Source organism: Perognathus longimembris, chromosome 1, assembly GCF_023159225.1.
Source record: "Perognathus longimembris pacificus isolate PPM17 chromosome 1, ASM2315922v1, whole genome shotgun sequence".
Lineage (NCBI taxonomy): Eukaryota > Metazoa > Chordata > Mammalia > Rodentia > Heteromyidae > Perognathus > Perognathus longimembris.
Window position 1 is genome coordinate 141,471,733 of NC_063161.1, and position 26,272 is coordinate 141,498,004.

Here is a 26,272-nt window from a genome sequence, read left to right on the forward strand (position 1 = left end):
TTTATGCAAGCTGACATTCAACCAGAATTAAGTGTTCCCTCTTCCCACAATGCTACCCAGAGGAAGAGAAGAGGGGTAAGAGTTACAGATGACCCACTCATAAATCTGGGCTTTTGTCGGGCGCCAGTGGCTCATGCCTGTAATCCTAGCTACTCAGGAGGATGCGATCTAAGGAGTACAGTCCAAAGCCAGCCCCAGCAGGAAAGTCTGTGAGACTCTTATCTCCAATGAACCACCAGAAAACCAGAAGTGGTGCTGTGGTTCAAAGTGGTAGAGCGCTTGAACACAAAAGCTCAGGGACAGCGCCCAGGCCCTGAGTTCAAGCCCTATGACTGACAAAAATAAAAAGAAATAAATAAAAATAAACAAGTAAATCAATCAGGGCTTTCACTGAAGATCCCAGTTAATCAGGACATTTTCCTGAACAACATGAAGAGGACCATCTTGTCATCTGCAGAGTAAAGTTCCTATGTCAACCCCATGAAATCACACACATGAAGAAATTTAAACCATGGAGTGCAACCCAATCTTAGGAGACTGTAGGTATCTTGAAGGAGCTTAAAGTTTACAGATTGCCAGGGAGTGAATGAAGTTCTGCTTTGAATGAACTAAATTTATCAGGAACAGCAGTTGTGGAGGCACACAGTGAAAAGACATTTATTTAACAATTAGAATAAAAAGAAAATTATTTACAAGAGAATTATGAACATGCCAAAATTCAGAAATATAAAGACCCCTCTTAGGTGTACTGCAACCAGGGCCTCAAGTTGAGAAAAATGCAATGAAGATTTTCCTGCCTAGACACTTAAAAGTGGGGAAAAAAAACAAATAAACATTGCCTCTATATTCCCTTCCTTGACTTTTAGAAACTTTGGATGGGCTGCAAAGTTAAAATACAATGTATTAGGATATAAGTGAAACTCTTCATGTATGTTTAAAAAAAAAGGAAAAAACCCCCACATGAGTTAATGATACAATCCTGGTCTTACACAGATGAAAGATCTGGTAGTCCTGGCTAACCATCAGTGCTTCACATCTGAACCAGTGAATTTAAAGAGAGACACAGATAAGCCCATTTTTATCCAGGACTTATGTAAGAACAAATATTAGTCTATTACTCATCTTGGGCTAAAATCTGCCTCTCCAGAGCCCTACCTACTGGCCAGGATCCAATGACCCGGTACATCTAATTCCCCTTTACCTATTCTTTGGAGATCTGAATGTTGTTTCATTCCCCCCTGCATCTTCTCTCCACCTACATTCCCTCAGATGTCCAGGTGTCCCCCAATGACAGGAAAGATCAGCAAGGGAGGCTTTGTTAGCAGCTCCTACAGGATGTCTGTCACCGGCTTCTTTCCCATAGGAAACAGGGAGAGCTGATGACCAAAAAGGTTACTGGAGAGGGACTTCTGGGTTAATCTGTTCCTGGAAACCACTCCCCCCAGCTCTGTCACTAACATGATCACAGTGTGCCACCAGCCTCGGCTTCAGTATCACAGAGAGAGACAAGGTGACGGAGATGAGTTTAAGCAGCGCAGTTCATACTTGAGGCTGGAACCTACCAGCTGGCAGTCACATCAGTTTAGAAGGACACACGAGCATTTTTTAAAAGGAAATGGAGCTGAGATCTGAGGATTGTAGTTGGAAACCAGCCTGGCAGATGAATCTGTTAGACTCTTATCTCCAATTAACTAGCAAAAAGCCAGAAGCTGAGCTGTGATTCCAATGGTAGAGCATTAGCCTTAAGCAAAAATGCCAAGCAAGAATGTAAAGATCCAAGTTCAATCTACAGTATACACGCACACACACGCACACACACAATTAAAAGTAAAACTTACAAATTAGAATCCTCCACACATATATACATATTTGTATATAACACAAATAATATATAATGCATATAATGTAGCATACATACACATATGTACACACATACATAATTCTTCCTATGGTTTTATTTTTGTTTGTTTGGACTGGTCTCTCTTGGTCATACATTGAGCATAAGCTCCTGACCTCAAGTGATCTTCCTGCCTTAGCTTCCTGAGATTGGAACTGCAGGCATGTACCACTGTGCTCAGCTCTTCATATCACTATAAAATATCCCTCAAATGGAATCTTGTTATTTTGTATTGGTCTCGGGGAAACCAAGATGATGCCACCAACTGTGTCCATTAGCTTAAGAATGACCTGCTGAGTTGAGTGTCTCTCTACTGTCCCCAGTTCATCCATATAAAGGGCTAAGCAGGGAAAAACCACAAAGGAGCAGGCATTTCCTTATGGTTACCAGGTGAGTCACACTAAGCCTTCCTTGCACTGGCTTAAAATTTAACATAAAGGTAAACAGTCAAATCCCCAAGGTCTGCTATTGTGGAAGAATGAGGTGCACAAAGGCAGCAATAGACTCCCAGAGTAAAATAGAGAAATAGACTAATATTTGGCTTGTAAACATGAAAAATTAAAATCTAATTGTGAGATGGACAAAAAAGAAAAAAAAAAAAAAGGAAGAAGGAGCAGGTACTCCGGGGTCAGAGTTAACTCCACCTCCTGGGTTAAGGTCAATGGTCACAGAATAGGAGTCAACAATCTGACCGACCATCTACTATTTCTCCCAGGTGAAATAGTTTCCCTCTCTAAGAACAACAAATGGGGGGGAGGGGGTTGGTAATATGGTCTAGTGGCAAGAGTATACATGAAGCCCTGGGTTCAATTCCCCAGCACCACATATACAGAAAACGGCCAGAAGTGGCGCTGTGGCTCAAGTGGCAGAGTGCTAGCCTTGAGCGAAAAGAAGCCAGGGACAGTGCTCAGGCCCTGAGTCCAAGCCCCAGGACTGGCAAAAAAAAAAAGAAAAAAAAAAAAAAAGGGAACAACAAATGGACAGATAAAATACAACAATGGGAAGGGAAAGTGGCTGACACAGTCTATGTTTCAACAGCGATAGCTTTCTGGTGCTTAGCCTCCTCCATTTCTAAACACTGTTCCGTTCCCCTTCCAGAAACCCCACTGGCTGGACCAAGAAGAGGCAGCAGACTCCAAGGCCTGCAGGGTAAACAGCTTCGGCCTAGCCCTCCTCCCCGTTCTGGTTCATGGTCTGCACCTCCTGAGCCATCACTTCGACAAGCTGAGTCTGGCCTGTTCTCCTTCCTTGCTCTGGCAAGGGGTTTCTGATAGAAAGTTCTGATTACGGAGATGTCCTGTCCATCAGGGCCTCCATTCCAACCCCAGTGGCAGGATGCTAGGAGACCAGGGGATGAGCTCGCTACTATTTTGTCTTGGAAATTGAGCCTGCATTAGTGAATAGAGACTTTTCACACTTTGCACGTGTAAAAGGAGAGAGAAGAGGAGAGGGAAGAGTTGGAGGAAGAGGAATAGAAGGAGGAGGAAGAGGCCACCAGCATGCTAGAATTTACTAATTCACTAGTCTCATGAAGTAGGCCCAAGACTGAAAACCAATTTGGCAGTAACATTTCAGTATATACCCCCAGTTCTTACATGGATTATGATTATTGGTTCACTTATACCCAAATCAAGTTAGGTGGCCACAGTTATAAAATGAAGAGTACATTTTTAGTGACTCGCTTTTATATACTAAATAGGAAGCTTTAAGAAAATGTTTTTTTACCTGGTTTGTTCTTGCTGCAGTGTGTTGGGATCAGGTATAAAAAATCTTACTCGAAAATGCAGGGTACAGGGGAAACCTCCTACAACATTTTTCAAAAACAAATTAAATTTTCCCTTAAAAAAAGAAGCCAATGTATGCAAGCTGCTATCCTCCCAAAGTGATGCACTTTGCAGTCAATCATTAACTTTTTCCATTATAAAAGGGCTGATTTCAGATAAGAAGTGCATATGTTAACTTTCAGAAATCTTGGCGTCTACAGGAAATAAAAGTATTAGTGTTTTGAAGCATTTTATTTCAGAGGGGAATTGCAATAAAAAATTCATTTGTCATTCACTTAAGAATAATAATAATAAATATTGAATAAGTGCCTAGAAAGAGTATTTACAACACATGGTGTATTAGAGACAGCTGTATTGTCTGCTGCCTGTTCCATGTTCAACTTAGAGCTGTGTTCAACAGTGCACTGTTATCCACTTTCAAAATCCTTAAATCAGCATAGTACACATCATTTACAAAGAAGAGCTCACATTTATATGGTGAATTATACTTTTCAAACATTCTCATGCACTTTCTAGACTTTCAATGCCACCACGACTATCAGGAGGCTAGGCTACTGGCAATAGCTCTGTCTTAGAAAGCCAACGTGGGCTTAGAAATGGAAGCAACTTGCTTTAGATCACGCAGCTAATGATGAAACTGGAATTACAGCCCTGGGGCTTAAAATTCTGTTATGCCACATTGCAAAATCACATTTACAGCAGAGAACACTTTACACTTTAAACGCAGAGCATGTAAAATGATTACTATGCGAATGAGTATTACACAACAAACAAACTCAAATATGACTGCCTGCATCAGCAACAACAGTCAGTTCCCTTGTGTAGATACAATTCATCCATTTCTCCGAATAGACATGGCAACGGAAGATCAGACTGTGCTGCCAAGGTCTTAAGATCTTCCTATCAATGTCCCCTTCCTCCAATGCTGGTTGTATTGCCATCCTTAGCAGTGAGCGTTTTCTCCCCCTTTGAAATGCCAGTCCTTTTCCAAGCTGCTCCCCTCCTTGATCCTACTGCTTACTACTTCCTCTGCTCTGGTTCACCCCAGGCTCCACCCTCCCCTCTTTTTAGTGTCTTCTACCACCTCTGCCTGGTGCTCAAAGAATCTCTAGTGTTGGTGGGAGGTGCAGTGAACTTGTACATGTCCTTGGGCACCAGTGGGTGGCGCCATAATTCTGTGTGCAGGATCTCCATTCACATAGCAGTCCTACTGCTCTGGGTACACTTTCCTCTCTCTTCCTTGTCACTTTTGTGTGTCAGCCACAGGCTCCTTCTCATCTTCCTCTATGCACTCAAGAGTATCTTGTAGGCACTGGACTATCCCAGAACTCTCCTGTCTACTTCCACTCTTGGCTGTGAGCTCCTTGCAAGCAGGGTCCCGATCCAACTTGGACGGAATTTCCAGAGCTTAGCACTGTGCCTTGCCACCCCCTGAGAGCTGGGACACGTGTGCTCAAAGAATGAGTCAGTGACAGCATGAAGGACAACACCCAACCACGGCCCGAATGTGACCACAGGAGGGACTGGATTGAGAAAGGGGCTCTTTGGTCTGTGGTCCTCCTGAGCATTGCTGAATGCTAAGGTTTCACTGTGGGAGGTAAAGAGCTTCAAGAATCTGACTGTAGGTGAGGGCAGCCATGGCTGCTTTTGTCTGCTTCCCACCTGGGGGCTGGAAGTGTGTGTGTGTGTGTGTGTGTGTGTGTGTGTGTGTCTGTGTGTGTCTGTGTGTGTCTGTGTGTGTCTGTGTGTGTGTCTCCACCTGTCCATTAATGCCTTCCCAGTCACCGGCCATGCCTCCTGTGTACTGTGTAGAGAACACAGCAAGAGGGTCTCAACTCAAGGAACTTGGCTCTAGGAGAGGTAACCAAAGGTGTGATGAGGACAGGAGTGTCCATCCAGGAGGCAGAGTGTGATAAATGAAAGGGAAAGTAGGGCACCTGACAGTGTTTAGTGTGAAAGGAAGGCAGGCATGAAGAATGACAAATGTTAGAGTGAGGAAAGAGGGAGTAGACTGAGGGAATGGCATGGGAAAAGGCTCGGCACACTACGTGGGGCATTGGGTATCTATAGTATGACAGTGATGGGGGAAATGCAGGATGAGGTGAAATGAGATGGTACAGAGGGTGTGGTGAGAGGTGGCCAGGATGGCTGCTTGATGTCTTTCATGTTTGTGACATCATCTCCCCATGACTCTGTCTCCAGTGACTGCAGCTGGAAAGTATGAGAGCTGTCTTCTCTGTCTCTCTTGCCCACCCTGACTCATGCAAGGCTGAAAAAAACAAAACACCATCCATCTCCTTCCTTCCTTGTAAGATGAAAGAAGTGTGGGCCCCTCGCTCTGAGCTGCCTACCCCCGGCTCCTCTATCCCACAGCTAGCTGGTAAGAATCTTTGAGGGCTGATGTGGACGTGCGCTCCCTGTGAAGCTGGCTCTCTGTCTCCTGAGTGCCCCCAGAATTCAGCCAGCAGATTGCGTCACAGGCTCCCTGATATGAGGAGAGAGACAGGTTGCTAGAGGCTAACCATCGACTGAAATGAAAAGATCACACCAACCTTTCAACTGCTTCCTGATGGGTTTGCTTGACTCAAGCCATCTCTGTTGGGCAAGAAAACATAAGCTATGAAACCGGCCCTGGCAGGAGGTCAGCACATCTTACATGCTTGGGACTTACAGGGGAGTCCACTGGGTCATCGCCATGCTGCAAACCAAAATACTCCTTTTCAGTCACGCCCAGGTGGCTGTATGCCAGGTCCAGAAGTGACTGTCCAGTATCTTGTTTCTAGACAAAAAGGAAAAGAAAAAGAATCAAGTAGGAGAAGTCTTAAGGCAGATCAAGAACTAGGGGTGACATCAGCTTTCCCGCAGGCAAAAGGGAGTCATATTCCCAGAGATTTTATGCACACATACTGCCTGTTACGGGGCTACATGATGTATAATGGAAAGAGGGCTAAGTCAAGCTGTGTAAGTATGCCTCCAGACCATATGAGTGTAATCAACATTCTCTGATCACTTCCTTCCCCTTAGCTGAGGTTCTCCAGTCTGCCCAAATCAGAATACTCTCACATTAGGATCCCAGTAAAGGCGCCTACGGATTACCCGCAGCCAACGCTAATCCCAAGTCACGCTCTGTGACTCGGGCAGCTCCTCCTACCAGGGAAGCCCAGAAGTGTGGGCAGAGAAAGAAAACTCTCAACGAACAGCTAAAAATACTTAAATGCCAGTTGAAATACCCTGGGAGTGCTTTGGCCCGGGTGCCCCTGTGGGATTATCTGCCTCGCTGCTCCTCGTCACCTGAAGTGACAAAGCCGTGGGCATATGCAGCCACACTTCACTCCGGAGCGGAGCTGGGCACCCTGTGCGCCTGGGTTGATGGGGCAGCCATGACATGGCACCAGGACAGAGCCACCCTAAGCACCCCTTTCCTGCTTGGCCTGGCCATGGATGTGGTGACTATGACACTGAGTGTCCAGTGCTGATAGAGGCACAGGGGACACCGAAATGGTTCGCTTGAGCTGGGGTCAAGCGGAAGCTCAGCCCCTGCCGCAGTCGGGGAGGGTGTCAGGGCGGAGTGGGCCCCTCCCTTCAAGGTACCAGGGCATCTCAAGTGGACAGCCGGGTGCAACAAAGGCAAAGGTGTGGGGAGACGAAACCAGCCGGCGCTGCTGGGGAATGGCAAATTCTATTTCCATAGGCAGACTTCCCAGGAATCCTTTGAAGCAACACATTTCACTTGGAACATGGTGATTCAGAAATAGACCGGGTACAGAACAGGCAAAGGTAGATCTTTTTGTGAGCTCCGCAGAGCAGGAAATGTGCTTGGAAGTAGGTCACAGTGACCAATGTGGGAGAATGAGATAATGCTGCCTCTGCCACATCCACTTCTTTGGGGCATCCTTCCTAGGATCTGGTTTGTAGGGTGAGAATGTACAATGTGCTTATTTGCTGAAACTGCCCCCTTTCCAGCCCAGGGGCCCCCACATCCAACCGTCCCTCCACTCAGGGCACCATCATTCCAAGAGAATCTTAAATGTTGAATGGAAAGACTGACAGGGGTGGACTATCTGACTTGTTTTGGAATGTCACAAGACAGTCTCTCCCCCAAATTCTGAGGGACTCTCGTAATGCAGCAAAGAACTGCAAACTTATTTTTCATATACGGTCTTGCCTTTATGCCTGGGCATCTAGCCAGCGACAACTGTAGTTCGCGAATTTATGCTTCCTGCAGTGCTGAAATGACAGCTATGGGGCTTTTGCAAACTTTCCCCCACCCCCTTGGCCTGGGCTAGGATTATAGGTGGAAGTCACTACACCTGGTTACAGTCTCTATTTGTTGAGACACCTTTGCAAAGTATTTATCAGCATCCTCCTTGCCAGGGAGCAGACGGAGGCACAGATGGGTTCTGTGCCTTGCAAACTTAAAACTACCAGCTGATAAGACATCCGGACCACCTGGCTCCGGTCTTTTAATCCCAGAGCCATAGCTTCCCACTTCGTGGCATACAGCACAGAATTCAAATATTCGGGAAGTGATCATGTAGAATTCAGCTGATCCTCACAAGGAACAGAAGTACCATTAAAAACATATTTATAATAAGGAAGGCCTGCCCCCACCTCCTAAGAGGTCACCTTTACTACCCCATCTTGTTTTTAATGCTTGAGCTGTTCCCAGACAGGAGAAGGAATGACAAGGCATCCAAAGCTACTTCCCTGCAGAAACCTGGTCCTGGTCCTGGTCACAGGCAGTCTGGGCTAGAGCCTGGAAGAAACTGAGTGCAATGCCCCCACAGGTACACAGTGAGGGGCACTCTCAGCAAGCGGGCTTCTAGTTCCTCAGGTTACAGCAAGCCCACTGTGGAGCAGGCTGCAAGCTGCAAGCTTCAGGTGGCAGCAGATTTTCTTTTTTTGTGCCAGTATTGGGGCTTGAACTCAGAGCCTCATACTCTTACTTGGCTTTTTGGCTCAAGGCTGGCACTCTACCACGAGTCAAACCTCCAACTCCAGCTCTGTGTGCTGGTTAACTGGAGGTAAGAGTCCCACGGACTCAGCTGCCTGGGCTAGCTTTGAATCACGACCCTCAGATCTCAGCCTCCTCAGCAGCTAGGATTACAGACATCAACCACCTGTGCCTGGCTAATAAAAGATTTCTGGCACCTGAGCTGACAAGGCTGTCCTGAGGCTTCTTCAAATGAGCCTCACTCAGGGCAACAGCTCAGCTCCTCTTTTTGGCAACACTCACTTTTCTCAGGCATTCCCGGCCAGCCTCTTCTGCCTTCTGTGCTGGTCCTCAGTGCCTCCCCTGCATCTTGTTTCGTTATCCTTTAATCATCATGCCTTGTTTCTGCTCCCTTTCCTTCTGCTCGCTCCTCATGTGACCTCAGCCAGGCCAATCCTGCAACCTCTTGGGAACATCCACACAGTATCTCAGCCCAGTGCCATTCTGGTCTCCTGACCTGTGTATCTCACACCATTTCTTAGACTGCACATGCCCATAGCACAACCACCATGTCTACCCTGAAACCTGCCCCTTCCACCACTTCTCATCTCTATAAGCTCCAACTCTGTCTGGTCACAGGTGCTCAGGCCACACGGCTTGGGAGTCACCTGAGACATCTGGCTCTTCCACACTCCGCAAAGCCTACTGGCTCTACCTTCAGAGTGTTCGTAGACTTGGATTCCTGCTAGCTGGGCCCCAGCATCAGCAGCTCTTTCCAGGAGTACAGTAATAAATACTACCCCAGCCCTCTTCCTCCCTGGTTATAGTAGTCAGGGACATGGCCAGGTCAGCTCCTGACAGGTTTCTGACACGGTGCCTGCAGAACCTCCTAGGAGACTCTACAGGATCCCCAGCTACTCAATCCCCACTTGTTATCTCTGACCTCATCTCCTGCTTCCCTGCTAGCTTCTTGCTCTGACACTCCAAGCTACACAGGCTTCTTGACATTCTGTAACCTCATGATGAAGATTTCTGCCTCAGGGCCTTTGCACCAAAGGCCTTTGCCTTCTCCTGGAATGTGCGTCCTCCAGATAGCCAGGTGGTTTGCCGTCTTTGCAGTGACGACAGCCTTGTCACGTCTACAAGCCCCACCCGTCTCCACCCACTGGGGAGCAAGTTTCAAAAGAGCCACATTTTTGTGTGTGTGTGTGTGGTTTTTTTTTTTTTTTTTTTTACTATCATGGAACAAAGCCTGGTCCACTGAGGGTGCTGGCCAACATTTGCTGAGTGGATAAATGAGTGCTAGACGAGCAAATGTGCAGGTTCTTGTCTAGACAAAGGGGTATTGTTGAAGAGCAGCTCCTTCACCATAACCCAGAGTTGTTAAATGACAGCTAAGCAGTTGCCTTGAGGCAGCATTTGCTGTCCTCACAGGGCTGGTTTAATCACAAGATTCTACAGAAGCTGCGGTCAAGAAGGAAACTGAAAATAAGACCTGTAAAGATGACCCTGAACACAAGACTATGGGGGACAGAGGCGGAGGGTGGGGGGTGGGGAAGGCAAGTACAACTCAGATGCTCAGAGGCCTCCCCTCCAGTGGTTGTTTTAAAAGACCCAGCCTGTAATCCTAGCTACTTAGAAGGCTGAGATCTGAGGATCGTGGTTTGAAACCAGCCTAGGCAGGAAAGTCCATGAGACTGGTATCTCCAATGAGCCACCAAAAAGCCAGAAGGGGAGCTGTGGCTCAAGTGGAAGAGCACTAGCCTGGAGCAACAAAGCTCAAGGACAGAGCCCAGGCCCTGGGTTCAAGGCGCAGGACCACCACCAAACAATAACAACAAACAGATGACAGGCTGGACAGGTTCCTACGCTTCATTCAAATCCTAGACATTCCGATGAACTTTAAGAGATGCTGTTCACTAGGACCTGGGACTCTTGGCTCACACCTAAAATCCTAACTACTCTGGAGGCTGAGATCTTAGAATTTCGGGAGGAATCCAGCCCAGGCAGACAAATTTGAGAGACTCTTCTTATCTCCAATTAACCAGCGAAAAGTACAAAATTGGAGATGTGTCTCAAGTGGTAGAATAGTAGGCTAGAGTAAAGAAAAAGCTTGAGGCCCAGTGTTCAAGCCCCAGTACCAACACACACACACACACACACACACACACACACACACACACACACACACACTCTCAAAATGGGAACCATGAACACGTTTAGCATGCTTGGGCTGTGTGCCCAGCCCTGTGCCAGGAAACCCTTCCTGTCCTCAAGGAGCTCACTGCTAATGGCAACCCAATCCTAAGAATTATTCTGAAGATGTCACATGACATGGGCTCTTGGGGAAGCACAAGCCTCTGGAAGAGGATGGAGAGGGAGCTCCCAGAGGCAGCAAGCCCCACCCAGTTCACATCCCTAAGGGGTGGAGAGATGTACGCAAAGGCTTTAGGGCTATTTCAAATCTAGTCTCCACATCTGAGACCTGAAATCTCAAGCTTTCATTTTTAAAGTAAGTTTTTAAATTTCATCATGCAAGTGAACCATGTATCTGAACTCACAGAGAACTTACATTAACCTTAAAGGTCTGCACCAAGCCATCTAAAAAGCGAACGCTGCAGATGACTTCGGATCGGGTTTTCTCTTTGGGCAATTCAGAGGCGCGTATGTTATTAATTCTTCCACCCAACGCACGTAACCGGGAGGTCATAACTATTGCTGAATAACCTGCAACAGAAAACATACTAGTTAGTGCTTTTCATAGCCTGGCCAGGCTCTTCACCCCTGTGGGCTCTGATGCCATCCGAAGGCTGAAAGACAATCCATGCTTCCATTTTAGTTCTGACTTCTCAGGAGCTCCAAGCAAAAGGCAAGGCTCAGTAATAACACACACCCATAGAACTACAGGTTACACTTATGTCTCCTATTGTCTCCCAGGTCTACATTTTCTCATGTCTTCTAGTCTCTCAGGCTTTCTTTCTTTTTTTTTTTTTTTTGTTAAACTTGAGTTTATATTGGATTAGGCATTTGTATATTCTTCCCCTCTAGTTTTACAAAACTCAACATGGCAGAAACGTGACTTAAAACATGAGGTAAAAAATCGGATCATATTAACATTAAGGATGTCTACTTATTAAAAGACAACACTTAAAAGAGCAAAGTGGCAGCCCTAGAAGATATTTGTAATATGTAGATCTAGACGAAATGAAGGGCTCTTACAATTCAACGAGAGAAGAAACAGCCAGCCCAGCAGAAAGTGGTAAAAATGGGTACCTTGCCAGATCACCTGTCCAAAAAATACCAGGTAACACTCAACCCACCTGCCCACAGGAAGTGGTTTAACTGAAGACTTGGCAACTGTGGAGAGGCTACGGCCAGCACCTCATCTCGCACGCACTGCTGCGAAGAACGTCAGTGTACGCGTGCACAGATTCTGGGGCAAGAATCCCATCTCTAGGCAGGTTCCCAACAGAAAAATGTACATCTCATCACAAATGATAAACACAAAACTATTCATAATGCACCCAACCTAGAAAAGGCCTAAATACCATCGACCACAGAGTGGATAAACTTCAGCATAATCATACGCACCTCTCTCTACAGCAAAGGGAAGACTTATGAACTGCTGCTTCATGCAATGTGAATTTCTGGCACGTTACCCTGAGCAAAAGAAGCCAGACACAACAGATTCCCTATCTCATAACTCTACTTACATAAAGTTAGAAACAGGCAAAACTAATCAATGCTGATAGAGAACAGCCAAGTGATTGTCTTTTGAGTATAGTGATTAGGAAGAGTCATGGGAACTTCCAAGGACTTTTTGTTAAGGCAGTAATGGGGTTTGAACTTGGGCCTCACACTTGCTATTCAGTTACTCTACCACTCCAGACATGCTTCTAATCTTTTTCTTTCCTTCCTTCCTTTTTTTTTTTTTTTTGCATAGAGTCTGGCTTTTTGCATAGACTGCCTGGACTACGATCTTCCTATTTACGCTTCTCATAGCTGGGATGACAAGCGTGTACCACTAAATCTAGCTACTGGTTGGATGAGGTCTCATGAATTTCTTCCCAGGCTGGCATGAAGCTATTATCCTCCCAATCCCAGCCCCCTGAGTAAATAGGATTATAGGCACAAGCTTCGGCAGTTGCCAAGAGACGTCTCAGCTTGTCTTGTGTGGGTGCTAATGACACTTTGTAGTCGCTTGGTGAAAATTCATGAAGCACTACACTCATCACTGGTACATTTCTCTGTATGCAAATCTGCTATGCTTTGAATATGATAACTGAGGGTCCTGGGAGACACATCCTTTGTTGTCCTGGGTGGTGCCGTTGGGAGGCAGGGCTGGGTGAAAGGTGTTTAGCTTTATGGGCTACAACAGCAGCAGTACACTGGACAGGCAGAGGAGAAGGCTGGGATGGGCATGATGGTGAGTGGACATGCCCCATGGACCAGAACTTCTCATGCTGCTATGTGTACACCGAGCACTTGCTGATGATAAACGTGCAACTCTGGTGCCAGGAGGGCTAGGGTGGACCTGAGCCTCTCATTGCTGTCTCCCAGATGATGCTCCACCTGCTGAACCAGAGTCCATCTTGAGAAGCGAGATGCCCATTGCCGGAAAGGCAGCCCTCAATGGCAGGGCAGGCCCACAGAGAAAGACCTGGGCTCAGCAGCAGGAGCAGTGACTCAGCTGTGGAGCAATGAGGACCAAGCTAGCCTGAGCATCAGATCTTAGCATCAGGATAAATCTGTGAACACAGGCGTTCCTCCCTATACCACTGTTCAAAGTTGGATTTCCTTACATAGACTTCACACGGGAGACAATTCTAAATAGATACCTCATTCAGGGGCAGGGGAGGGAGGAGGCCGCATAAAATGGCCCACCAGACAATGAACTAGAGGATAAAAGAATATGAACAGAAAGTAAAACAGACCAAGTAGAGGAAGATGAAATCTGTGTAGATGGTACAACCATAAAGACAGCCCTGTACCTGGTCCCTTATCTAAGGAGTTCTGAGAAATCTTCCATCTTTCCATGTACAAGTATAGGAATTCCTGAATAAATTTTTTAAAGTCCTCCCAGGACTGGCAGTGCACACACACACACACACACACACAGACACACACAGACACACACACGCACACACAATCACGTATAAAAATTCCACCCACCCCACCTCCTCCTCCTTGCCCTTTTCAATAAAAATGTCATCAGAACCAAGGAAGTATTTTCTGAGTAATACAAAAAGTTATCAAGACAACAAATGTGTTCCAGAATGCTTTAACCCACACTAAATTGGAAATGTCAATTTTGTTGCTTCGCTCTTATCTAAGAATCTCAGGTGGATAATAATTTTGTTTTTTAAGATCCAATCGAATCACTACTAGTATAGTTTAAATGGGACGAGTACACGTGGTCACCGGGGGAAATGTCCTTCAAAAATGATGCCTGTGCTGGCCCCCTCCCATGTGGTCACCCAGCATTCTGGGCTGGGGTGCAGGGTGGATTTCCTGTGGGGGCCATCAAAGGAAGGGTGGAAGTCAAAGCCTGCTGGGGTGGCTTTCAAGGACCTCAGACTATCACGATGGCCTGACTTGGACCAGAGGCGCCAGGGAAATCGCAGCCAAGTACTGTGGGGCACCTGAGGAAGAAGCAGACAGATGAAGCAGAGATGGTCACACCTTCTCTGGGAGAGAAAACCAACAGAGATTTCAAGAAGAAACTGCCAACAAAAGCCATGGGTGCTGGTCACAGGCATAGCAAACTGCTCCTCACCTGTTCAGCCCTTCAACTACTCCAGTATGGGAAGCAGGGGGAACCTAACCATGGCTAATGATCTTCCTTCCCCAGTTTAGCCACAACCTCTCCCCCCCCCCCCCACCCCGTGAGATCAGTAAATAACCAGGAGGGGAAAGGGGTTTTCCCCTCACCTCTGATTGTCACATAAAGGGTTTGGACCCAAAGCACCATGTCCTAAGAAGATAGCTCAGGAGAGAAGTAGAAGTGTCCTTCCTACAATTGTTCCTAAAGCAAACTTTGATAAGCGTAGGCCTGCTTTGAACTACCACATCAAGTGCCTTCTGATTTTCTTAAAGTCATATCTCAAACAAACTGTCTTAAAGGCCTATCTCAAACAATCTGGTCAGGACAATGGGAATTGGCTAGTTGCCTTGTTTCCTGTACCACAGCAATCAGGGAACTCAGGGTTTCTATGGCTTCCTTTATAAGCCTCTTGATTCTAAACAAAGCCACAACCCAAACAGGAACACACTGGCCTCCGTGACCACAGAGGATCATAACCTCGGCTGGTGCTATTTACAACATGGAAGCCTCGCCTCTGTCTAAGGCTTAAGATTCAATAGCTAGAGCTTTACAATGGTCTGAATACTAGCAGTGGAGGTCCTTCAGTGCACATCGCTTTTAATCAAAAGATTATCCATGGAAAACTATTACAAAAGGAGGCAACAGGGGCTGGGAATGTGACTTAGTGGTAGAGTGCTTGCCTAGCATGCATGAAGCCCTGGGTTTGATTCCTCAGCATCACATAAACAGAAAAAGCCAGAAGGGGCGCTGTGGCTCAAGAGGTAGAGTGCAAAAAGAAGCCAGGGACAATGCTCAGGCCCTGAGTCTCAAGCCCCAGGACTGGCAGAAAAAAAAAAAAAAAAAAAAGAGGCAACATCTCCCTGTGCAACCAGCAGGTGGTCCGGTAACTATCAGGAGACACAGAGGTGGCACGCAGAGTGCTTAGCACCATGTAAGGCAGGCACAGTAGGTACTCAATCAAAGGCATTTACCAATGGCTAAGCTACAGATACCATTAGGTGCTGACTACAGATTGTAGATTTTTTTAAGGGCTATCCTGGTGTCAATTACCCTAAAGATACTTAAATGTTTTGCTTCTTAAAGGTTTATTCATTTAAATAAAGCTGGCTTGCTAGAGTTAATAACAGCTGTGACTGCAAAGGTGATATTCTCTGAGTTGCTCTAAACTCAATGGAACCAGAAGCAGGAGTCAGCAGGCATAAACTGCCATAGGCTAGGCATGTGACACATTATATCTTTGTGCCACTACAGTCCCTCTGTGCCTGCCCCTCTGTGCCTGCCTATGTCGCTGCTTTATTGCCAAAGGATCTTTGCTCTCTGTGGAATTTTGTTCTTTCATAGTCCACAAACCACAGACAGAAAGAAAGCAGAAAGAACAGAGTACCCAGTGAAAAAACCAATCCAGCTCCTTTGGGATCCTTTTAATACAAAGTACTAATTATTCCTTCGCTTTTAAAAACAAGGAACTTAGACCTCTAACTCAGAAATGCATATTTCAATTAAATTTTGAAAAAAGGTTAAGAAAGCAGTCTCAATGTATAAACACCTCATTTGTGAGTAACCTGTATAAATGAACAGCTAGTAGCTTGCTTGCTACAGCAATTCACCTGAGTCCCACGGTGTTCACCGGACCCTGGACAATGCTGCCACCTAGTGGCAGCCAGAGGACGACACTTCACCTTCAACCCTGTGACTTCCAAGGGAACCGGCTCTGTTCTTACCATCACTCACAGTTCACCTTATTAACTCAGGAAACTCTCTCCCTGTATAAGAGCTCTTTTCAGGAAAGAGACTTGTCTAGTGCAGAACAGAACATGTGCCATTAGCTATATGAGGCAATGACTCACCAAATCAGTTGTAATTTTCACCAAACATCAATATTTAATATATTGAAAATAAATGCTTTATGTATTTAGCTGCTAAAATAGAACCAGGTGTTATTGGGTTTTTTTCCTTCCTTTTCACTGTAAACACACAGAAGTTGGGCTATGTTAACCAAGTGCTGCGGGGGGGGAGCTGGGGAGAGAGCAAGCAGGTCCCTAATAACCACACATGTCACTCATTCACTACTTCATGGAAAACACGGACCATGGTCTCTAACCACGGTCTGCACCTGACTAAGGTCCATTTCTGCTCTGTCTGAGAGCAGGCCTTGGAGCCTGAAAGAGGTGAGTATTCCCTTCTGGAGATAAAACTTAACAAACATTTGGGCAGGAATTAATTTATTATTTATTAAGCACTGAGAGATGAACTCAGCCTGTAAGAATGTGTGTCTAATGGTTATTTTTTTAGAAAGTGGTCAAAATGAGACTTTTAAACCAGTGGCTTCAATAAAACTAATTTGCGTGGAACTCATTGGAGGAGTTGTAAAATTAGTTTCTTAGGCACCATCCACAGGGTTTGGGTTCATGAAGGCCCAGAATATTGCATTTGAAAACAAATATATATTTATATGTATGTGTTTACATGTTCATATATATATCAATTTATAGAAAAGTTGGAAGAAAAAGGGAAGTCTTGTATAATACCCTTGGCGTATTAATATTTGCCACATAGATTTTCTCTCACTTGCATACACTGTACACACACACACACACACACACACACAAGTGCACACAGACACAAAGAGCCCATTTTTTTCCTGAACCATCTGTTACGCATATAATAAATACCCCTTTGCCTCTAGATATTTTATCATGCGTCTCTAAGAACAAGGACGTCTCATAACCGGAGTACAACTATTGCTCAGAAGAAACTAAACAGTGATAAACCCTTGTCTAATTATATAGAGTCCACATAAAAACTTTGTACATCAATCCCATGGTCTTTTATTTCTTCTTTCCATCCACGATGCAAACCAGGCTGGTGCCTTATTTTACCATCATGTAGAAGATGCCACTTAATAAGCAACCTACACATGCAATGATACCACACTGGGATCACCCTCAACTAGACAATCTCCAGTTACTTCTCGTTTTGACCATCTGTGCTTGTGCTTACAGCCAGGATCCTGGCTGAGTCAGCGCCCTCACAATGTTCTGGCCTATATTACTGTTAACTTCCCAGAGCTACAAAGCACCTCCACGGCTGAGCAGCTGTTTCGTCACTTCAGCACAGAATCTACGGCTTCCTAAACCAGTGCTGACGGAGTAACAGATTTTCCAGTCTATATGTCAGTGCTATGATTAGCACTGTAGTCAAAATAGAGAAGGAAGTATGAAAAGGGTTGTTATTATGTAACCAGGCCATCACTCAGATACCAATTCTTTAACAATTTAAGATGCCCAAGTTTCAAAACCACCCCCCACAGTACCTGTAACACAGAATGCCCTTGGTGATTTTTGTTTGTTTCTTCTTGTGCTGGCCCAGGTGCTTGAACTCAGGGCCCTGAGCTCTAGGCTACCACTCTACCACTTGAGCCACAGTTCCATTTCTGGCTTTTCGATGGGTTGAGATAAGAGACTCCCAGTGCTCAGGCTGGCTTTTAACTGAGATCCTCAGGTCTCAGCCTCCCACCCCTGCCAGGCTTATCCTTTGTGATTTAATTAGGCTAGGCAAGTGTTTTTTAGTGAAATTCAGCCCTACTAATTTAAAATGAGTGCTTTTAGTTTTTATTTGTGAAACACACATACATCTAGGAAAGCACTTCCAAATCCACTATTTCACTTAATAAATTGTAAATTACAACAAAGTTACCGACTGCATGGTTCACGGTACTTACTCATCTTTATTCTCAAACCCTATGGCTGACAAAAAACAAAAACAAATAACAACAAAAACCTTTTGTAAATTGATGGGTGTTGCATTCTGCTGTCCTCCTTCCCTTCCTTGGTTTTCTTAATTTGCTCACAAGATATATATACTTACTTTTAAAGTTAGCTTTCAATGTAAACATCACTATGGAATACTTGCTAGATTAGAAATACTTATACGTTAGCGATATGAAAATACTTATTCGTTAGCGATAAGAAAATATATTGCTAATTTAATGCTAAAGCCAACAAACTAATAATTGTTCTTAGCATATGCATCAAAACTTGATTTATTATGTGTGTGTTATTAGGATTAAACTGTGTTCAACCATGCATGCTAGGAAAGCACTCTATCGCTTGAGTCATGCCTCCAGACTTTTTATTTCTATTTTGTTTTTAAGATAGCCACCCCCCAACTCAAGATCCAACTGCCAAGGCCTCTTGAGTAACCGAGATGATAGGTACGTACCACCATGCCCCACCAAAATTTTATTTTTTAAGTGATACTTTGACTTTAGTAAAAGTTTTTTGGGTCCACTTAGACCTTTTTGAGATCTCCTATTTTCTGCTTAAATTTCTTAAAAAGTGGTATTTTCATAACTCCAATTAGCCACCCAAAAAGCCATATGTGAAGCTGTGGCTCAAGTGGTAGAGCAATAGTTCTCAACAACAACAAAATAATAATAATTCAAGGGCAATGCTCAGGCCCTAATAAATCCTAGGCCCAACCCCACACACCAAAAAATAAATAAATAAATAAATAAACAAACAAAATCAAGCCTTATTCATTCCTTTATAAAGGTTTTCAATGCATTTTATTTATTAAAAATACATGTCCGGAAGCCTTACCACTCAAGATTCCCAGAACTTTCCCTCACGGGATCAAACACACAAGTCCCTTAAAACAGCAAATCCTACTACTCAAATTACCGTGCCATTATCAACCTTAATCCTCCGATCTCTTTGGGTGGAATCCTTTGTCTCAGAGATTCTGTTCAGGGAGTGGATCGCCCCAGGCAGACCCCGGGGAAGAGCTGCAAGGTCATTTGTAGGATGAGTTTTATTAAAACTGCGATCTTAATTAGGGTCCTTTTTCTCATACAACCTCAAAATGTCAAATAGTTTATTATGGAATCGTGTTTATTTTTAAGTTTTATGTATAGGCTGAACACCATAACACTTGCAAAACCAAAAAAAAAATTTTTTTTAAGTGAAGACTTGCTAGCGGGAAGACAGCAAGGAGTGGCACAGACGCCCCTGAAGGGCGGAAGAAGGCGGTGGAGCTGCAGGGTTTAGGTCAAAGGTAAGCTCGCTATACAGAGAAAGCCGCTGCTTCCAACGCCAGCCAGTAAAGCTCCTCAGCTGCAGACACCCAGCTGAACCGTCCTTAAGGAAACCCTTGGGCTCTTGCTTAAAAAAGACTGGTGCCTCCCACCGGTAATCCTAGCTACTCAAGAGGCTGAGATCTGAGAGTTGCAGTTCGAAGCCAGCCTTGGGGCAGGAAAGTCCCAGGGAGACTCTTATCTCCAATTAACCACCAGCAAAACAAAACAAAACAAGTGGAGCTGTGGCTCAAAGTGATAGAGAGCTAACCGTTAGTGAAAGCGCTCAGGGACAACACACAGGCCCTGAGTTCAAGCCCCAAGAATGAAAGGGGAAAAAAAGACTTGTTTCTTGAGGCACCTGAGATAAAAAACACCTATTCTAAGTGCTCCCCTGAGGAAGCCTGGCAGAAGCCCTCTGGTGTCACTTGCAGGACCCCTCTCCCTCCAGAGGTGAACCCTCTTCTGAACCGGAAACCCTCTCATGCCTCACTGTTTTGCTGAGACTGTTGTGAGAGTTTTAGCATTTAATGTGTGAGAAAGTGTTATCCTTGTGTCACACATGCTCAAAATGTCACAGCCCTCCCCCCCTTCCCCCCCCCCCCTCGAGCTACAGACATGTCTCAGAAGACCCAAGGATGCTTTTAGTGTCCAGGAGACAAATGACCAAGGCCACCCATGTAGTCCCTGAACCGTGATTGTTGAACTTTCCCTGGTCTGTGCCATTGGGGTGAAACCAGAAACCTAAGAGTCAGTAAACCTGCCTACCTCCTGGGACAAACAGGAGGGACAAACACCAGCTCACAGATGGAGGACTGCGAACACTTCCTCCTCATTCTCATTCTGCAGGGCTTGCATGCACCAACACCCTGTTCCCCACTGGCCAAATTCCGGCCTCAGTCTTGAGGCGCTCAGGGACCTGCAGATCTTGTTTATAATCACTCTGAGCCTCCTTTGTTACTAACTCGCCAAAGGAGTTCTGGGCCATTTACTCGCTCAATATTCATTTACTCAGCACCTGGCCCAGCCAGGAAGTGCATGGGGGGTGGGGGGATGTGGGGAGATGTGGGGAGAAGGCGGAGGTGCAGAGATGGAGCCCAGGGGTTGGGGGCACAGCACGGGACTGGGACCTTCCTGGTAGGGATAAGGAGGGGAATGGATGCTTGGGCATCTTGTTGGACTGGGGAGGAAGAGAAACTTGGGGGATGGGGGGGCAGTGGGGAGGAGAATTCCAGATAGCACAAACTTCAAGTGCAAAGGTCAGGAGCACTTCAACTTTAGGAAACCCAGTAAGAGAGGCTGAGTGGCAGTGCCTGAGGAATGGCTGCAATCCTGGAAAAATCTAGGCTCGTCAGCTGTCTGGGGGAGTGCCACACAGAAGGAAGAAGAACTGGGCAATGGGGGGGGGGGGGGGAGAGGGAGCAATGGCGGCCGCACAGAAGGAAGAGGAACTAGGGCTCTGGGAGGCTCTGGGAAAGCCACTGGCTTCAGAGCCAGGCAGGAATGGGCCCAATCGCAGCATCACCACTTCCTAGTGGAGAGAGGAACCTCAGAGAGCTCACTGACCATCTCTGAGACTCAGTTTCGTTAAGAGTGAAAAAGAAGGGAGTATCCTTCCTAGCTGCCTGAAACGATCCCTCTCGTGGCTTTTGCCTCCGTAAGCAGTGCATGCCTTGTGGATAGCCACCCCATGTGGCCTGAGGTATAATTGGCGCCCTGCGTAAACCCAGGAAAGGCCTCATCTCTCCCCCTGTTCTCTCTCCTTCACCTGTCCCCAAATTCTCGATCTATCTCCAGGCAGGAGGCTCTTCACCATTTGACTCCACCCACCCACCACGCAAAAGCCTTCAGGACAAGGCAACCAGCCAGGCTGGAAGCATGGCTACTTGACCAGCTAAATTCTGAGGGTGGTGCTATGACAAAATTCTAGAAGTCTGCTGTGGCTCCAAGTGGTAGAGTACTAGCCTTGAGCAGAGGTGCTCAGGGACAGTGCCCAGGCCTTGAGTGCAAACCCCATGAAAAAACACATGCCAATTTGGGACAGGCCATCCCAGCAACAAGCACTTAGATCCCCAGGACAAAAGCTAATCCTGGAGTAAGAGGGGATGGTATCACATCCTAAATGGAGTTGCCCTTTCAAAGTTAACCACAGCCAGATCAAAGGAAATAGTTAATAAGCTTGTCCATCTAATATCCATATCTGTCTACTTTCTAATTGGACAGGAACTTACATTCTTGCCTTTGTTGCATGCTATTTGTATATATGGTAGCCTCTGACTGGTGACTCCCAACCAGTTCACTACCCAGTTGCCAAAAACCCTAGACACTCCTTTTCTGCCCCCAGTCCAGTTATTCCTCCTTCCTTGTAATGGGCCACAATTGGGTTTATGCTCCAAATGGAACTTCTCTGGTGTGTTCTCCTATGTCATTCATGTCACCTGGTCCTGTCACCTCATCAGCCTTTGCCTCATCTTACCTTGTTCAAGTTTCTCTTTAACAGGATAACAGCCTCCACCCAGGACACTACCTGGGAGCAAGTCGAGGCCATTCTAGTACTGCAGGCAACCGGAGGCTTCTCTTACACCACCCTGCTTTGCCCAGTGCAGACCTGGACCCTGAAGACCCCAGCCCCAGTGACTCCTCCATGCCCCCATGTCAGCAGGAAGCAGCCAGAAAGACAACCCCTTTCCCGGTCTCCCCCATGCAGCACACTCTTTTTTAGATATCCAAAGACCCTATATGAAGGACTTGGATTTGCCTCCCGCTCTTGGCCCAAATCCTTGTATGTATCTAAAGATGGAATATGAACGATTCATTCCTGCCGTATCCCCCAAGGTCAAGCAAGAGCAGGCTTGACCACCTGCCTATCTGCAGGCAGGTTATTCCCATCTGGGCCTGTTCAAAGATACCACCCTTGGTACCCAGGGGACAACAGCCCCTCACCCTAGGTGGAGCATTCTACTGTGGGCCTGGCCAAGGACATCCATCACCCGGGCCCCTAAGAGACCATCACCCATTTTCTGTTTCCTACTTCCTTGTTAAGCTCTCCATATAAACCCACCCCAAAATCCAGTTCTGGATACAACCTCCAATCCCATGGGAAGATCTCTACCCCTCGAAGTTCCTCAATAAAGGGTCCTTGCCTGTTGACGATTGAATTCGGCCTATTCCTTTTCTGTTCCCCTCCATTTTCCCAACACTAAGCACTAGAGGGAAATATGCAAATTAGCTACTGTCTTTAGAGTGTTCTGTTCTTTTTTTTTTTTTTTTTTTTTTTTCCAGTCCTGGGGCTTAAACTCAGGGCTTGAGCACTGTCCCTGGCTTCTTTTTGCTCAAGGCTAGCACTCTGCCTCTTGAGCCACAGCACCACTTCTGGCTTTTTCTATATATGTGGTGCTTGGGGAATCAAACCCAGGGCTTCATGTATACGAGGTGAGGACTTTACCACTAGGCCATATTCCCAGCCCTAGAGTGTTCTTTGCTGGCTCGAAGGGTTTACCAGGAAGAAGATGAATGAAATAACTTTCTCCAAAACTTCTGACAGAGGATGCACAAACATGGGAAATAGAGAGCTCCCTGTCACTAGAGGTAATCAAGCAGAGGCACAGCAGAAGAACCATGCAGAGAAGGCTACAGGGAAGGCTGACATTGGAGAGGGCAGGGCAGAACTTGGGGTTTCCAGTGCCTCGATTCTGTCCTGTTTCCAAAGTGCTGAGGGCGTATCTGTAAGCTGAAGACATTCCTCACCATATCACTGTTCAAAATTAAAATTTCCCTTATGTAGATTTTGCATGAGAAGTAATTCTAAATGAATTCTTCATTCTTAGGGTTAAAAAAAAAACAAACTAAAATGGCCCATTAACCCATGAACTATATCAAAGAATATGAACAAAACAAATACAGAATACGTTCAAAGCACTCTCTACCTAACATTAAGCTACTCTTTCCATTTTCCCTCCAAACAGTTCCATCAGGCTCCCAACAGACTGGAAAACAGGATGGAATAAATTTACTCTACAGGGACATGAATCAAGTTGCATAAACTTTATAAAAATACTGTGCTAATATTTGCTCTTGGGCAGACACACCCTTTTGGGTGTCAGTCTCTGATTATTTCTGTCTTAGGCTCCAGCCCCCCACCCCCACCCCCTTTACAGCCAAAAGCAGTAGAAGTCTTCAGAAAAGAAAACAGCTAAAGTCACTTTGAAGGCTTGGAGATGTGCTAATCGCAGTGAATCCCAGCCAAGAGGCCTAGGATCTCACAAGCAGCCTGGCCCGCCAGGCCCTGCCCAGGCCAAGGGATCTGAAGCCAGAAGCAGCTGGGCCAGAGAAACCCAATCGGCACTGCCAGTCGTCCTGGCCATAGTTTTATTTCAAGGAAACACGTGTAGAAAAACGCTTACACTCCTACCTCGTCTCTTCCACGCCCCCGACTCCCACTCCAGAACATCCTCTCATTTGTTACTAATCACCTTGGAGGTCACAACTCTCTTTGCCTCAGCTGGGTTTCCCAGCCAGCACCCTCTGAGGCTCTTCCAGCGTTAAAGCCCTCTGCCTGGAAGGCTTGCGGACAGGCCATCTCAGGTTATATTGGGCATAGTAACCACGCTGACTGCCAGCGCCTCTAGAAAACTAGAAGAAAAAAAAATGTACTTTTATGCCGTCTATTCCGATTTCCAAGGCTTTGTGTCTAGATAAAATGAAGTCAGGAAATTAATAAGAAACATTTTCATTTTTTAAAAAAGTGTGCCTGTACAGAATAACAGTATTCTGTGCTGAATAAGTGAATAAAATATGTATCAAAATACCACGTGCTACACCTCAAAAATATAGAATACAGCAGGGTGCCCATGGCTCACACCTGTAATCCTAGCTACTCAGGAGACTGAGCTCTGAGGATTGCGGTTCAAAACTAGCCCGGGCAGGAAAGCCCATGAGACTTTTATAGCCAATAAACTACTCAGAAAAAGCCACAAGTGGGCTGGGGATATGGCCTAGTGGCAAGAGCGTTTGCCTTGTATACTTGAAGCCCTGGGTTTGATTCCCCAGCACCACATATACAGAAAATGGCCAGAAGTGGCGCTGTGACTCAAGTGGCAGAGTGCTAGCCTTGAGCAAAAAGAGAAGCCAGGGACAGTGCTCAGGCCATGAGTCCAAGGCCCAGGATTGGCAAAAAAAAAAAAAAAAAGCCACAAGTGGCTCAAGTGGGTGAGTGCTAGCCTTGAGCACAGAGAGGCTCAGGGACAGAGCCCAGGCCCTGAGCTCAAGCCTCAGGACCAGCAAAATAAAAAATAATCATAACAAATAAACAAACATATGGGTGATGGTGGCTCATGCCTGTAATCCTAACTAGTCAAGAGGCTGAGATCTGAGGACTGTAGCTAGAAGCAGACTGAGTAGGAAAGTTCATGAGACTCTTATCTCTAATTAACCACCAAAAAGCTAGAAGTGGAGCTATGGCTCAAGTGGAAGAGCACTACTAGCCTTGAGCAAGATAGGTCTAAGGCTGCACCCAGGTCCTGAGTTTAAGCCACATGACCAGCACACACACATACACACCAACCACCACCATACCACACACACACACACACACACACACACACACAAAAATGAATGTTTAATTACCACTAAAAAAAAAAAAAAAAGTAAATGCTGCTGCCACCACATCTGAAAACTTTCACATTGGGGCGGGGGGGGGGGGAGGGGGGACAACAGAAAGAAAGAAACATAACCCATTCCTTGATTTCAAGGAACACTGACTCAAGAACATCTCTGCCTGAGCTCTGGGTTCCAGTCTCTGCTCTGTCAGAGCAAGCTACCAGGATCCTGGACAATCAATGGGCTGCTGATTCCCTCGTCTCTGGGCCTGGTTCACTAGACACAACATGTCCATCCATACCACCTCCTAAATCCCCTGCACCTAAGTCCCCATCCTGGAGCTTCCGTCTCAGGAACAACAGGGGTCCTGAAGGGTCTCAATTTTCCAATGCTTCTGCGGCCAGGTAGGCAGCTCTGCAGTTCCCACTCTACAGACTGGTTAGACTGTGAGAGCCAGGCCTGGGGCACAGGCTCTGCCTGTGAAGACAGTCCTCCCCTGACCCACACAACTGGGAGGGAGGTGAATTACAGGTGATTCGCTGGGGGTGGAAGGGGCCCTCGCACTTAATTACTTCTGTCTCTGTAATTTACTGACTACAGGTATATTCTTACCCTTTGAGATAATCTTCATAAACACTCCCCGAGGCTCACGAGTAGGTAAATTTCCTCTTATGAAGGAAATGGTCCAGAAAACCTTCCTTTCCCCTTAATTAATTCTGCAACATTAGAAACTTGAGTAGTGATGTGGATATTTATTACCATACTCCCTTTACTGTAAAGTGAGCTAAATGGCTTAACAGGTGTTTCAGAAAACAATCATGTGACAGAAACAAGACATCCAGAGGACCGCCTTTGATTATGAAGGGCAGGCTTGGTGATTTCAGAACCTTTAAAAACATTTCAGGAAAAGTAACAAATGAGTTCTTACTTTCATTAAAGTCAGGGACTAGAGTACAAGTCATATGATAGTTGAGGCTCCACCAGCTTGACCGGCAGCCATCCTTCAGTTAATGTTTAACAGCCTGAAAGCAAGAGTGAGCCACTCTGTTTCCTGAGGCCAGGCCCTGAATCTGACCTTGGGCCCCTCCTATCCTGTTACCAGTGGCTCTTTTCCAGAGAGGTTCAGATGCGAGGCCTTCCTGGCTGGTCCCAGACAGTCTCC

General features: G+C 46.0%; 1 protein-coding gene and 1 long non-coding RNA gene across 4 annotated transcripts in view; one reads left to right on the forward strand and one right to left on the reverse strand.

Annotated features, from left to right (window-relative positions):
• Positions 1–26,272, reverse strand: part of Ptpn3 (protein tyrosine phosphatase non-receptor type 3) — a 140,285-nt gene that overhangs the window by 64,741 nt on the left and 49,272 nt on the right. For 2 of the 3 annotated variants that reach the window (XM_048338757.1, XM_048338768.1), the window contains exons 2-5: positions 11,187–11,341; positions 6,353–6,460; positions 6,234–6,276; positions 3,623–3,701 (exon numbers count right to left, since the gene is read on the reverse strand). In XM_048338757.1, the coding sequence (XP_048194714.1) occupies positions 3,623–3,701; positions 6,234–6,276; positions 6,353–6,460; positions 11,187–11,341 (385 nt within the window). Of the gene's footprint in view, positions 1–3,622; positions 3,702–6,233; positions 6,277–6,352; positions 6,461–11,186; positions 11,342–26,272 lie in introns of those variants that run through there. The other variant, XM_048338778.1, reaches the window with a different exon arrangement.
• Positions 3,697–18,682, forward strand: LOC125346330. Its single transcript, XR_007209905.1, has 3 exons — positions 3,697–5,378; positions 5,777–5,782; positions 18,502–18,682. It is a non-coding gene; the product is annotated as an uncharacterized LOC125346330 (long non-coding RNA).